The sequence below is a fragment of the Setaria viridis genome, chromosome 8, assembly GCF_005286985.2.
Source record: "Setaria viridis chromosome 8, Setaria_viridis_v4.0, whole genome shotgun sequence".
Taxonomy (NCBI): domain Eukaryota; kingdom Viridiplantae; phylum Streptophyta; class Magnoliopsida; order Poales; family Poaceae; genus Setaria; species Setaria viridis.
In genome coordinates this window covers 25785392-25798596 of record NC_048270.2, presented here as the reverse complement: position 1 = coordinate 25798596, position 13205 = coordinate 25785392, and the positions used below count along the sequence as shown (strand labels likewise).

Here is a 13205-nt window from a genome sequence, read left to right as displayed (position 1 = left end):
GTTCCTGAACAAGGGCTTCAAGCGTGGTATTATAGGGAAATACCACATCACCTTCGCAGGAACTCTCTTCTTGGGAGACTGCCCCTCGACATCACCAGGATCATCTCGCCTGATCTTATACCGCAGGGCTTCGCAGACGGGACAAGCATCCAATTTCTCGTATTCATCACCACGATAGAGGATACAGTCATTAGGGCATGCGTGTATCTTCTGAACATCCAATCCGAGAGGGCAAATAATCTGTTTAGCTTCATATGTTGTGGACGGTAATTCATTATTCTCGGGGAGAATCTTCTTGACAATGTTCAACATCCCCTGAAATGCCTTATCGGACATACCATTTTTTGCCTTCCATTGCACAAAAATTCTAGTGTCGTACCTAGTTTTTTATGACCCTGCTGGCAACCTGGGTATAACAATTTTTGGTGATCATCTATCATGCGCTGCAACTTTGCTGCTTCCTTCTCAGTTTCGCAATCTCTGTATGCATCTCGTATCACCTGACCAAGGTCATCAGTAGGGCCATTTTCTGCAAACTCATCTTCATCAGCCTCGCCCATTGTAGTACCTGCAAAAGCTTGGCCTGCAACCCAGTCCGGAATGGTGTCATCTTCCTCCTCCTCCTCGCCATCTTCCATTACAACTCCTAGTTCACCGTGCTTGGTCCAAACCAAATAGTTAGGCATGAAACCGTATTTAAACAAGTGGTTGTGAATAGTCCCCCAGGAATCCTTTGAATACTCCTTCCTGTTATTGCATTGGAAGCATGGACAACATACGAACCCATTCTCTAGCTTGTTCACTTTTGCCACTTCGAGAAAATAATGCAAGCCATCAATAAATGCCTTGCTCCGCCTGTCTACATTATACATCCATTGCCAGTCCATCTGCATCGTATTACGCATGAAAATGGATTACACTTGACAATGGATTACGCGTGAAAATCGATTAAAGATCCAAATAACATGGTACAATACAACAACATGAAGATCCAAATACACATATTTAAATTAAAGTCCCAAACAACATGATACAATACAACAAGCCATCCACTGGTTATTATCAAGGAGGACTTTAAGCATCCTTGGACGGTGAAGACGAAGGTTCCGCTGACCCAACCTCATCCTTAGGTTTATTTGTGCCGCCTGAAACGGTAGTACTAAGTGGACGTGAAACACCCGGGACTGAGGGTGGAGCATAACGACCACCAAAAGGAGGTTCCTGACCCGCGGCAACAGCTTCTTCATGACGTTGCTGCAAATAACGAAGCATTGCTTTTTCCAGCGCGCTCTTTTTCTTCGGCTTATGCTGAGGGCCAACTATGATTGGAACCTTGCCATAATAGGAACCACGATCGCCCCCACCATCGCCACTTCCTCCAGTAGCAGAAGTCATCTATGTACAAAAATTATTATCTTAACACTGCATAAGTTGTTGAACTTGAAGACCGTGATCATCTCGCGAGGATGTCCTCAACTGGGCGGCACCGCACTTCGTCATGAAAGAGGTTAGATGCTATGGAAAAGGGGACACGGTCACGATGTCCGTATCCACTCTTTCCCGTAGAATCGAACCTCCTTCTTGACATACGTTGCTGCTCGGCGGAGAACATCCTCGCAGAAATGAACACGGTATGCAAGTTCAACAAGTGTGGATTTGAAAAACCATATTGAATTTGATAAGATAAACCGTCTAGACAAGGTAGCATCATTTTTAAACCACTACAATAATGCATACTATATATGACACATCAATCTCCCTCACATTCTAGCTCAAAATACCTCTCCATTTTTCTACTTCATCATCACATTCTAGCAAATAATCTTTCCATCTCCAAAGCATAAATCAAAGCATAACACGAGAATGAAGTAGCAAACCTTCACAACACTTGTGTTGGCCGAGTGAAATTCCCACGAAAATGAGGGAAAAAACTTCGGGCAGCACCTCTCTTGCTTGCTTCGGCACCACCGGAGAGTAGGTGAAGCTCAGCTCTCTCTGTCAATGTGCTAGACTGGCTCGGGCTGGAGGAGGAAGAAAGTCCTCTGTCTTGGCCGTATATAATGGGGATGAGTTTTTATCCCGGTTAAAAACTCCAACCGAGACAAAAAGGAACACCTTTTGTCCCGGTTGAATAGTTAGTCCCGGTTGGTGCCTCCAACCGGGACTAAACTTTTTATCCCGGTTGGAGCCTCCAACCGGGATAAAAGGGTGCCGCCGCCGACAGCCCCCCACTAGCCGTTGCAACCGGGACTAAAGGGGGGCCTTTAGTCCCGGTTGCAATTACCAACCGGGAGTAAATCTCCCCTCCATTTTTGCCTACTGTGGCGCACCCCCTTTTGTCCCGGGCCAACTTTAAACCGGGACAAAAGGGGGCGGATCGAAAGCCAATTCTCTACTAGTGGGCTCCACGCTTTGCACCGTGTCCGCCCCATGACGCCAGCTGCCACCTCCCTGACATGCCCCCCCGGACTAGTCCCGCCGACGATGTCGTCATCGTCATCATCGTGGCCGTCCCGCTGTCCCCTAGCGAAGTCGTCGGGGTGGTCATCGTTGTAGAGCGGCCGGTTGTGGCCGCGTCGATGACGGTCCTCATCCTCCTTATCACGCCTATCGGCGCGGTCCTTGCTACGGCGGAAGCTGTAGGATTGCGCCGGCGGAGGTGGGTGGTACGGGAAGGACTGAAAGACATGAGGTGGCACCTCCGCCCCGTCAGCCACGCCCAAGTGCCAGGTAGGAAGCCGACCCTTGGCAGGTGACAGCGCGCCGTTGTGGTCGATCGTCACCCTCGTGTAGTCGTGGACCTCCTCCAGGTGCACATAGATGCAGTACTTGCGCTCGGCAGCATCTCAGTCACCAGGACGGAAGCCAGTTGCCTGTCCCTGGCCCTGCTGGTGAAGGTTAGCCAGACCTGCTTGGGGATGAGGCTCGGGTCCACCGTCCACATCCGAAGGTCGATCATCTTGGTTTCCTCCAGGTACAGGAGATTGGTCTCCACCTGCTCGAGGCCGCACGTCTTGCTGATGAGCTTGTCGGCAATGTCCTCAGCCCAAGCATGCCTGGGAACGCCATCCAGGCACAACTTGACCCTGTACAGCAACATAACTCCAAGAGCATGGTTCAGATTGTGCCATTTGATAAAGTGTACCTTGATGCCATGCCTCTTGACGAACCCCTTCTTGACGGCCTCCTGACAATGGCGGCGGTGTTGGAACTTGATGAGGAAGGCCTCCGGGTGGTGTCTGGTCACCACTACTTCCTCGTGCCGCAGTCGGAACTCTTCACGGAACGTGGCCACCACGTCGCTCGCGCCAGTGTTCAGCGGGGCGCGCATGGCCCAGGAGACAACCGCCATGTCCTCCCAGTCGTGGAGGTTGGCGTCGATGGCGAACGAGGTAGGGACAAAGCAATTTTCTTCCTCTGGGCGCAGAGCCGCGTCACCCACCTTTAGCATGATGTCACCCTTCCTGTGCGGTGGCGGTGGCGGGAGCACTTCGCCCCTGGAGGCAGGCGGCAGCGCACTCGGAGTTGTGGTGGGAGTAGGCGGCGGTGGAGTCGAAGGTGTGGACGGAGGAGGTGGGACACGCTGCTATCGTGGGCAGGCTCGCTCCCGGTGTCCCGACCGCCGACAACAGAAACAACAGATGGGCGCGACGCAGACTGCTGCTATGTGGGAAGTACTAAGGCAGGTGAAGCACCTCCCCTGCGTCTTCTGCTGGAATGCTCTCAAGGCGGAGGACGGCACGCATATGGACTGCTTCGGCGCTGGACGCGGGTCCAACCTGGCTCCTCCTCCTGATCCTTGCGGTCGAAGGAGTAAAAGCGCCATGTCTCCTGAGCAGAGGAGTGATGGCGCCACGTGCCGTCCCATCGGCGGCCCTCTGACCGCGGAGGTGACCTTGCGGACGTCTGGCCACACGCGCCCGAGTTACTACTTCTGCCTCGCTTAGGTGCAGAGACGCGGCGGGAATAGCTTTGGGGCGTTGGGGGCGACAGCCTGGTGGCCGGAGCCAGTGCCTTGACAGCCTCCACGTAGGTGCGTTGCATCTCATGCGGCGTGTCAGGCACCATGGAGACACCCCTGTGCGCCGGTCGACCAAACTCTGGCGGCGGAGGCGGAGAGACGGCGAACCACCTGCTTAAATCCAGATCTGCGGAGGGACGACGTGCGCTGACGAATGGGGCGGGTGGGGATGACCAGTGGGTCACAGGGTTGCGTGGGGAGGCAACGGGCCTGCGAAGGAGCGTGGGCGGCGCCAGCGCCGGCGGAGGCGGATCTGGGGAAGCGGCGGGGTGGAAGTGGGAGAGCGCATGGCGTTCGTAGCTGTGCGGTAATTGGTAATTTGTAGTTCGTTCTGTCTTTGTTTCTCAGCTAGCTCGTGGATGACACACATTCACCACATATTTTCATTATCAAACAGTTCTGAAGGGAACCGCATTTTCACCGCATCTCCTTTTGTAAAAGATTCAACTAAAGGGTGCAGATTCCTTGAAAGCAAGGAAACTCGTTTTGTGACCAGATAAATTATAAAAAAAACTATTCTCTATTTGTCAGGTAACTTACATTAGGGGAGCTTAAAGGAAATACCAATGTTCGTACGTACTGTAATTGCCATTGTAGAAAGAGGTATTATATATTATTGAAGACTCCGTCCAGGACACTGAGTACGATATATGATATGATGTTTGTTTCACAAGGTCTAATGTTTCAAAAACAAATCTAGACGTCCGAGTGCTGTTGTCTGCCCATGAAAAAAAATCATCCTTGTGTGGTAATTCTTGTTACCTCAACTTTTTGATGTTCTGATTGTTGCTCCTGTATTTGTAACAGCTGTAGTTGAACCATTTGTGGGCTTGTGTGTTGCTCTACATCAGTATTCATGTGTCCGGCACTCCCATTGGTTATTTGGGTGATGGTTTAATTTGTTGATGCCAATAATTAGCACCCAGACACTATTTGCACCCATCATCATTTCAGGGTTCATTTGCAGTGCATTGCTGATCAAGATAAGGTTCAGGGTCTCGATCTCGGCATGCAGTGTTTCATGCACAGCTCCATAAAAAATAGTTAGACTCAAGTAGTCATGGATAATCCAATAAAGGATAAAAAATGCACTTCAATCATGGATGAAACAGGTTTATGGGAATAATGTCAAGAATAAGCTGAAGACCCTTATCTATTGACTTGCATTGGGAAATTCAATGTGGATGACACATTCACCACATTTCTTGAAAGCAAGGAAACTCATTTTATTATCGAATAAATAATGAAAATAAATTGATCCCTATTTTTTGAGTAACTTTTTATAGATTCCCTTTAAATACAAGCTGCATGGAAAAATTTAATATGTGTTGAGAAACTAATTATAACATTTAGTCATCACACTATAATTAACGGAAATGCATGCGTTAATATCAATTCGTGTTCAATTCAAAGCCTAACCGCATAAAATTTTCTACTTGAATGATGCATAAATTACATATCTCCTAATTAATAGCTCAAGGAAATCTCACTTTCAACATAGATTTGAGATAGAAGTTTTTGTTCACAACTAATTTATATAGGGTCAACATGACTTTCAATGCAAATGGAATCAAAATATTAAACAGTTCCTATAAGATAATTGATAAAAAAAAATCTGGCTCCAGAAAATGAAACACTAGGGATTGAAGATGATGGGTTTGGAGACTTTCACAAAAATTAGAACCAGGAGGGTTTCCGGATAAAGAGACAGAAGCAAGAGAATCAAATCAAAAGATATTAAACAGAGCGGAGACTTAAGACAACAGATCTAAGCAGAACATTACGTCGTCTAACTGATATGATTTCCTGTCTACCTAATTATTATACCTAATTCAACAAGCTTTCACTTCATAAGCAATAAACATATGAAGTCACTACCGGAAACAAGAACTTTGCCGAGTGCCTGAGGCACTTGGCGAAGGCCAAAATACACTCGGCAAAGCCTTCGCCGAGTGTAGCCCTCGGCAACTAGCGCACGGCAAGGTTTCCACCGGCAAACAATCTTTGCCGAGTGTTTTTTGTCGGGCACTCGGCAAAATCTTCGCCAAGTGCCAAAAAACACTCGGCAAATATTTTTTGAAAAAAATAAAAAACAAAAACACCGGCCGCCGGGCACGGCCACCACGCCGCCTCGCCCACTGCCGCCCGCCACCATGCCGCCTCGCCCACTGCTGCCCGCCACCATGCCGCCTTGCCTGCTGCCACCCGCCACGCCGCCACATCCAGCCCGGAGGGGAGGGGCCACCGCCGGAGAGAAGGGGAGGGGGCCTCGCCTGGGGAAGGAGGGACGGCCGTGCCGCTGCCAGAGAGAAGGGGAGGGGGCCTTGCCGGAGAGAAGGGGAGGGGGCCTCGCCTGGGAAAGGAGGGGCGGCCGCACCGCCGCCGGATCCGGCCGAGAGGGGCCGCGCCGCAGCCGGATCTGGCCAGGAGGGGCGGGCCGCGCCGTCGCTGGTGAGGGAGGAGGGTAGAGGAGGGGGAGGGGCACCGACAGGAGAGGGAGAGGGAGGGAGGGAAGGGGCGGCAGCAGCGGCTAGCCGGCGGCGGGGAGAGGGAGGTGGGGGTTGGTGTTGCGCGGAGGAAGAGAAGGGGGGCGTCGGGCGCTGCTAGGGGGGTCGGGCGGGTGGGCGGTGTTGCGTGAAGGAAGGAGGGGTGTTGGGGTTGGGGGGCCGGGGACGGGATGAAATAGATATTTTTAACGTTTGCCGAGTGTTCCGATGTGGGACACTCGGCAAAGAAAAAGAAATTTTTTTCTGCCGAGTGTGAAAAAGAAAACACTCGGCAAACTCTTTGTATGCCGAGTAAAAAAAACACTTGGCAAACATTCTATAATTACCTTTAATATATTATTAAAAATATCCAACAGTTCCAAAAAATTTACCAAAATGGCACATGAAACAATATATGTTCTCTATTGCATATAAAAAAAGTTTTGTGGTCAAATTAAAACTTGACCGTCACTTTGACTCTAAATCTAATCGAATTCTTCTCAACGCTACTATTCTTTTTCGGAGATGCTTCGGTTTGTAAACATCGTACGTGATGAAATGTGTAAAACCTTCTCAATTTTTTATCACAACCTCCACATATGATATCATCACATCATGACAAATCTCATGATTTTCAGACTTCGCTTGCTTTTTTTACAATTTAAAAATCATTTGGCCACACGTTCGTGATTGTGTTTCCTGAACAAAATGTTCAAAATTTCTTTTTATTTCATGGGTAAGGCCTCAAACTGGGCTAAATAACATGAATATCATTTTTCTACTCATTTTATTCTATAATTTGAATCACTTGCGGTTCAAATTTGACTTATACCAAAAATTTCCTTGAAATGCAATTAATTAATTAAATATAGCAAACAAATCCAAAAATGTACAAAATTTTAACATCGAGTACCACATGTTGTATGTGGGGAGTAGAAAAAATTTCAAGGTGAGAAGAAAAAAGAACTTATTTATTTGCCGAGTGTAAAAAAAACACTCGGCAAACCCCCTCTTTGCCGAGTGTTTTTTTGTGACACTCGGCAAAGCCCCTTGTTTGCCGAGTGTTTTTAGCTCGGCACTCAGCAAAGAGCTTGTTTGCCGAGTGTCCGAAAAGAAACACTCGACAAAGAAAAAACACTCGGCAAATTTGCGGTTTCCCGTAGTGAGTTAGCTGAAATTAAACCCTTATACTAATACTAATCAACATCAAATGCTCATTTGCCTTCACAAACTCAAGAATGCAGTTACACAGCAATCTAAGTTAGCTAAAGACTGATGTTTCAATATTTTTCCAATTTCAATAATTTTAGGTACATGTATCTTCGTTATATCAAGAACATACAAAGATATTCAACATGTGAAGTATTTTGCATGTTCCCAGAGTCTGGAAACACATGTGTGTAATGCACTCGAACACATAAAATATTTTGAGTAAACCTATGCATCACATACATTCAAAATCACCGACTTGCATCATCATGAATTTATCTTACCACCGAGCATAAACTAATGCTGGATAAAAGTACCAGAATATGCTGATCTCCATGTTCTAGCTTCCACGCTGCTGTTCTAGCTTCCACGCCATCATGCTCATCTCCATGTTCTGTGTCTCGAGCTCACTACACCGCTCCTGCACTCATACAAATATATACACAACATGGTTACTGGCATAATTACTTGGAGAAATGAAATGCACATCGCTAATAATGCAGCTGGGGCTTGTGTGAAGCGAGACAAAGCTTCATTATAGCAGCTCTGCAAACAATGTGTTGCGTTTGGTCTTCGGTGTCTCAATCTGGTGCTCGAGCTTAAGGGTGTACTGTGCATCTCTATCGGGTTGGCTTGTGTCCTCAAGAATAATTATATGAAAACAGTTTTGGTTAGTTCTATCCCATCCACTTTTTTTTATTATTTTATGACATATAAAAGGAATACATTGTTATGTATTGTGTCCAAGCCATTGTTAACGGCCTTCTCTGTGACAGCATTTACTAAAGGGAGCCTTAAAATCCAATTATCTCTTCACCTTCTTAGGTTCTGTGTTCACAAGTTCTTGTCCTTCGTGAGGATCTCCTTCTCAGCATCGGTGAAGATGACACCTCTGGCCTCGATGTGGCTTTGGTTACCAACATACCCTTATTGATGACACAATGGCAATGGCAGCAGTAGCCTGGATGACTTGTTGGCTCTGGCGGACAGCTTTGGCGTGGAACTGGAGCTGTCGATGTCCATGGCAGTGGAGTTGTCGACACACACACACACACACACACACACACACAGAGAGAGAGAGAGAGAGAGTCTCTCTCTCTCTCTCTCTCTCTCTCTCTCTCTCTCGCTCTCTCCAAAAGCTCTCGATCCCCATTGAGCTGCTTGCTCTATGCTTGGGCCACCGCAGGTTCCTGCTTAGCATGACAATTGACTCCTGGCACTTCTTCCCTAACATGCACGCGGCCATGGCAATGATGCGCAACACCGTTCACCCATTTCCCTCAATAGAACAGAAACCATCTTCCGCTGTGAGGATCTTCTCCAGCAGCCGCAAGCACGGAGGCTAACCGTATGCATGGCCCATCGCCGTCGTGCGGCTCATCTGTTCTGCCACAGATCTTAATGCCTTAGCGTCGTAGCTCCTCCCCAGGTTCATTTACTCTGATCCGTCCCTGCCACTGTGATGCACAGGAGCCCCTGCTATGGCTCCTCACGTGGCGACTGCTGCAACTTCTCGCTCACATTGCCGTGAGCCGTGTGATTTTCTTCGCCCTTTTCCCACACATGAAGGCGAGGATGAGTGCGGTGTGACACGGTGGCTCACCGAATCTCACGAGCAAGAGCACATGTAGATGTGGATAGCAGTGATGCAAAATGACAGAGTCGGAAAAGGGGAGGGGAAGGAGGAAGCGAGAATACGCTAACAAAGTGACATGGTACAAAACTGAGTTGATGTGGCACAAAACCGGGTTTCCATGGCACAAAACTAGCAAGGGTGGAATGAGCCAAGGGGTCTCACACTAGTAGAGAATTGGGCTTTAGTCCCGGTTGGTAGGGTGCAAATATCCCGAAAATTCATCCGGGATAAATCAACCGGGACAAAAGGGGGGTCTTTTATTCCGGGTGACTCAACCGGGACAAAAGACCCCCTTTTATCCCGGTTGGTAATACCAACCGGGATAAAACGGGTCACCACGGCCGGCGCTGCAAAAAATAAATCCCGAGCTCCCAGGAGGCCTCCCACACGCGCACGTGCGATAGCCCCTAGTGCGTCATATGTCATGCGATTTTTCACATGAAATATGCGCATACGCGCTGCGTGGGATTCGAACCCACAACCTCCAGCCTCGCGCGTAGCTTCCTTGCCATCCCACCTACACACCACATCTGACTATGTAGGGGATGCTATCCTTTTGTATTAACTTGTGGCGAACCCTTTTATCCCGGTTTGTAACACCAACCGGGATAAAAGATCCCCTTTTATCCCGGTTGGTATTACAAACCGGGATAAAAGGGTTCGAGGGATTTAGCCCTGTTTCAGTGACCTCGTTGGGGACCCTTTTATCCCAGTTTGAAACACCAACCGGGATAAATGACCTCCTTTTATCCCGGTTGGTATTACAAACCCGGATAAAAGGCTCTCGACCCTTTTATCCCGGTTGGTGGTGTTTCAAACCGGGATAAAATGCCTCTCAGGATCTTTTTTTCACACTAGCCTTTGCAACCGGGATAAAATGTCACGGTTGGTGAGCCCCCCACCAGTGACAGAGCTTTAGTCCCGGTTGGTAAACCTTTAATCCCGGGCCAACTTTAAACCGGGACAAAAGGGGGCGCATCGACAGCCAATTCTCTACTAGTGTCATGCATGGCATTCATAGTTCAACAGTTGAAGTTATCCTGTTTTGCAGTTTCAGGGCTAAAATCAGACTCCAATAGTAGTTTTGAGGACCAAATATGGAACTGACCCCATCAAAAACAAGTGCCCCCACCTTTTAGTATAGGCATGACATGACACCCATGTATACGACACCACGCATTGCCATTATTTGTTAGGAACCAAATAAAATACCACTGTTTCACACCAACACAAACGCTTATCATTGTTGACACACCCGCGAGCTCGTAAAATGGCTTGTTAATGCACTGGAGACGCATCTGCCAAAGAATCTAGAAACTCCATTGAGCAACCCAATTCACAGTGAATTGTCAGAGACTTGAGGCACCCGGATCTATGGATGGCTGATTGTAGTGCACTCGTGCATTTCTCATCATAGCACTGGTGGAAAGACCATTTTACTGCAAGCACCTCTAGGAATCGCAGGTCGGCCAGATTCTCGATAAAGCTCGCAGAGCAATTGCTTAGGTCGACAGTCTCCAGTGCCTCTAGGAATCTCCAGTTCACGATATCCTTTGGAACCTCCGTCACTATTTTATCCATTTGGTGGTCGTTAACAAGGAGGCGACGCAAAGCACTGGCGCCGTAAGCCATGTGCCCGACAAGGCACATACCCAGGCAGCAGCTTTACTTGCGTGTTTCTTAGGTCCAGTGCCTGAAGCTCCAGGAGCTCCCACACTTGAGAAGGGAGCTCCCTTATCTGCGTATGGCTGATGTCCAATGTTTCAAGATACCCAAGCTCGATAATCTGGGGCGGGAGCCAGCTGACTCGTGTGCACCGGATGCTTAGATACTTGAGCAGAAAGAATTGACTGCTGCATATCTGTACCATATCATCATCCTTCAAGTTCTCCCAGCCCTCTAGATCCAAGACCACCAGATGAACGAACTTGTCGAGAGGGATTTGATTCACAGCACCATAGACTGTTAGCGAACGAGTGTGAGAAAAATCTGTTCTTTCCAGGAGTGCTTGGAGCTCTGGATCAGGCTGGTGGAGCGATAGCCTTTGGACCATCCGAGCCTCCATGCGTCCTGCTGTAGCTGCTGCCACCACTGCTGACTTGAGCGTCCAGCTAGTGAGAAAATTCTGCTGAGCTGACAGAGATGCAAGGAACTGACTCATGAAATGGTTGACTTGGTAGAAGCAGGTCTCTACCTCAGAGAAGTTGTATCCATGAGTCACAGGACGGATGATGCCCCTGTCAAGAAGCTCTGAAAAATATTCTTCTGCTACTTCCTCAAATGTTCTCCACATGTTTTGAGCAATCAGCCCTTCGGCTTTCCATTTCCTGATGAGACGATGCTTGTCAATCTCGTACCCCACAGGAAATGTACTCATGTGTAAGGACAATAATCTGAGCTCGTAGGGAAGATCATCATACACTAGTAGAGAATTGGCTTTCGATGCGCCCCCTTTTGTCCCGGTTTAAAGTTGGCCTGAGACAAAAGGTTCACCAACCGGGACTAAAGCTCGGTCACTGGTGGGGGCTCACCAACCAGGACCTTTTATCCTGGTTGCAAAGGCTAGTGGGAAAAAAAGACCCTGAGAGGCCTTTTATCCCGGTTTGAAACACCAATCGGGATAAAAGACCTCCCTTTTATCCCGGTTGGTAACACCAACCGGGAAAAAAATGGTCGAGAGTCTTTTATCCCGGTTTGTAATACCAACCGGGATAAAAGGGGGTCATTTATCCCGGTTGATGTTTCAAACCGGGATAAAAGGATCCCCAACGAGGTGACTGAAATAGGAGTAAATCCCTCAAACCCTTTTATCCCGGTTGGAAACACCAACCGGGATAAAAGGGGGTCTTTTATCCCGGTTGGTGTTTCCAACCGGGATAAAAGGGTCCCCACGAGTTAATACAAAAGGATAGCATCCCCTATGTAGTCAGATGTGGTGTGTAGGTGGGATGGCAAGAAAGCTACGCGCGAGGCTGGAGGTTGTGGATAAAAGGATCGAGAGCCTTTTATCCCGGTTTGTATTACCAACCGGGATAAAAGGGGGTCTTTAGTCCCGGTTGAGTGACCCGGGACAAAAGACCCCCCTTTTATCCCGGTTATTTTATCCCGGATGGACTTTCGGGAGATTTGCACCCTACCAACCGGGACTAAAGGTCAATTCTCTACTAGTGAAGGCCATTGTCAGGCACAACCAGCTAAGGTCAGACCTGGGGACTTCTCCCCGGAGTCCAGGAATCATTACCCAAAACGAAGATCTCAGGTATTGTCCACCTTCTTTCCGAGCAGTCCAACCATATCACCCATTCTTAGCCAACTTCAATCGGCCGTAAACTCTCACCATCCCACAATAACCTTATCACAAAGTGCCTAAAAGGCATACGCAAGGCATACGCAGAGTTTGTAGGATCCAAGTTAGAGTAGACAATACCGTGAATCGAAGCCAAGGTGACTCCGGTCTCTAGGTTTGGAGGGAACTGACTCTGTATGAAGAAATCACAGTGAGAAGTAGATGACCCAACCCTGCAACCGCACCGCCAGACGACCGGGCCAGGGAACGACGACGTTGATGATGGATCCGTGCTAGTGGGGTGGATCCAGTGATGTCACTAGGGCACCACCACCCGCTCACGCCGCACACAGCCGCCATCGCGCCAGGCCCCCACAACACCCCCACCAATTCGTAACCCTAAAAATCCTCTTGGTCTCTGGATCTGGAGGAATCCGGAAGCCGCCGCCTCGGCCACTCCCGCACACCTCTCGCCGCCTCCGCCTCCTCTCTCCTTGCCGGCCGCGGGTCTCCTCCTTCGTCGGTAAGGCACCTCTCATCACCTTCGTCGGTAAGGCTGTCTCAAGG

At 48.7% G+C, this 13205-nt stretch overlaps 1 protein-coding gene across 1 annotated transcript; it reads right to left on the bottom strand.

Annotated features, from left to right (window-relative positions):
* Positions 1-8550: 8550 nt before the first annotated feature.
* On the bottom strand, positions 8551-11729 carry LOC117834418 (disease resistance protein Pik-2). Its single transcript, XM_072290280.1, has 2 exons — positions 11005-11729; positions 8551-8623 (listed from the first exon to the last, which is right to left on the bottom strand). Exons 1-2 carry the CDS (start codon positions 11727-11729, stop codon positions 8551-8553), a joined length of 798 nt encoding a protein of 265 aa, XP_072146381.1.
* Positions 11730-13205: the final 1476 nt, after the last annotated feature.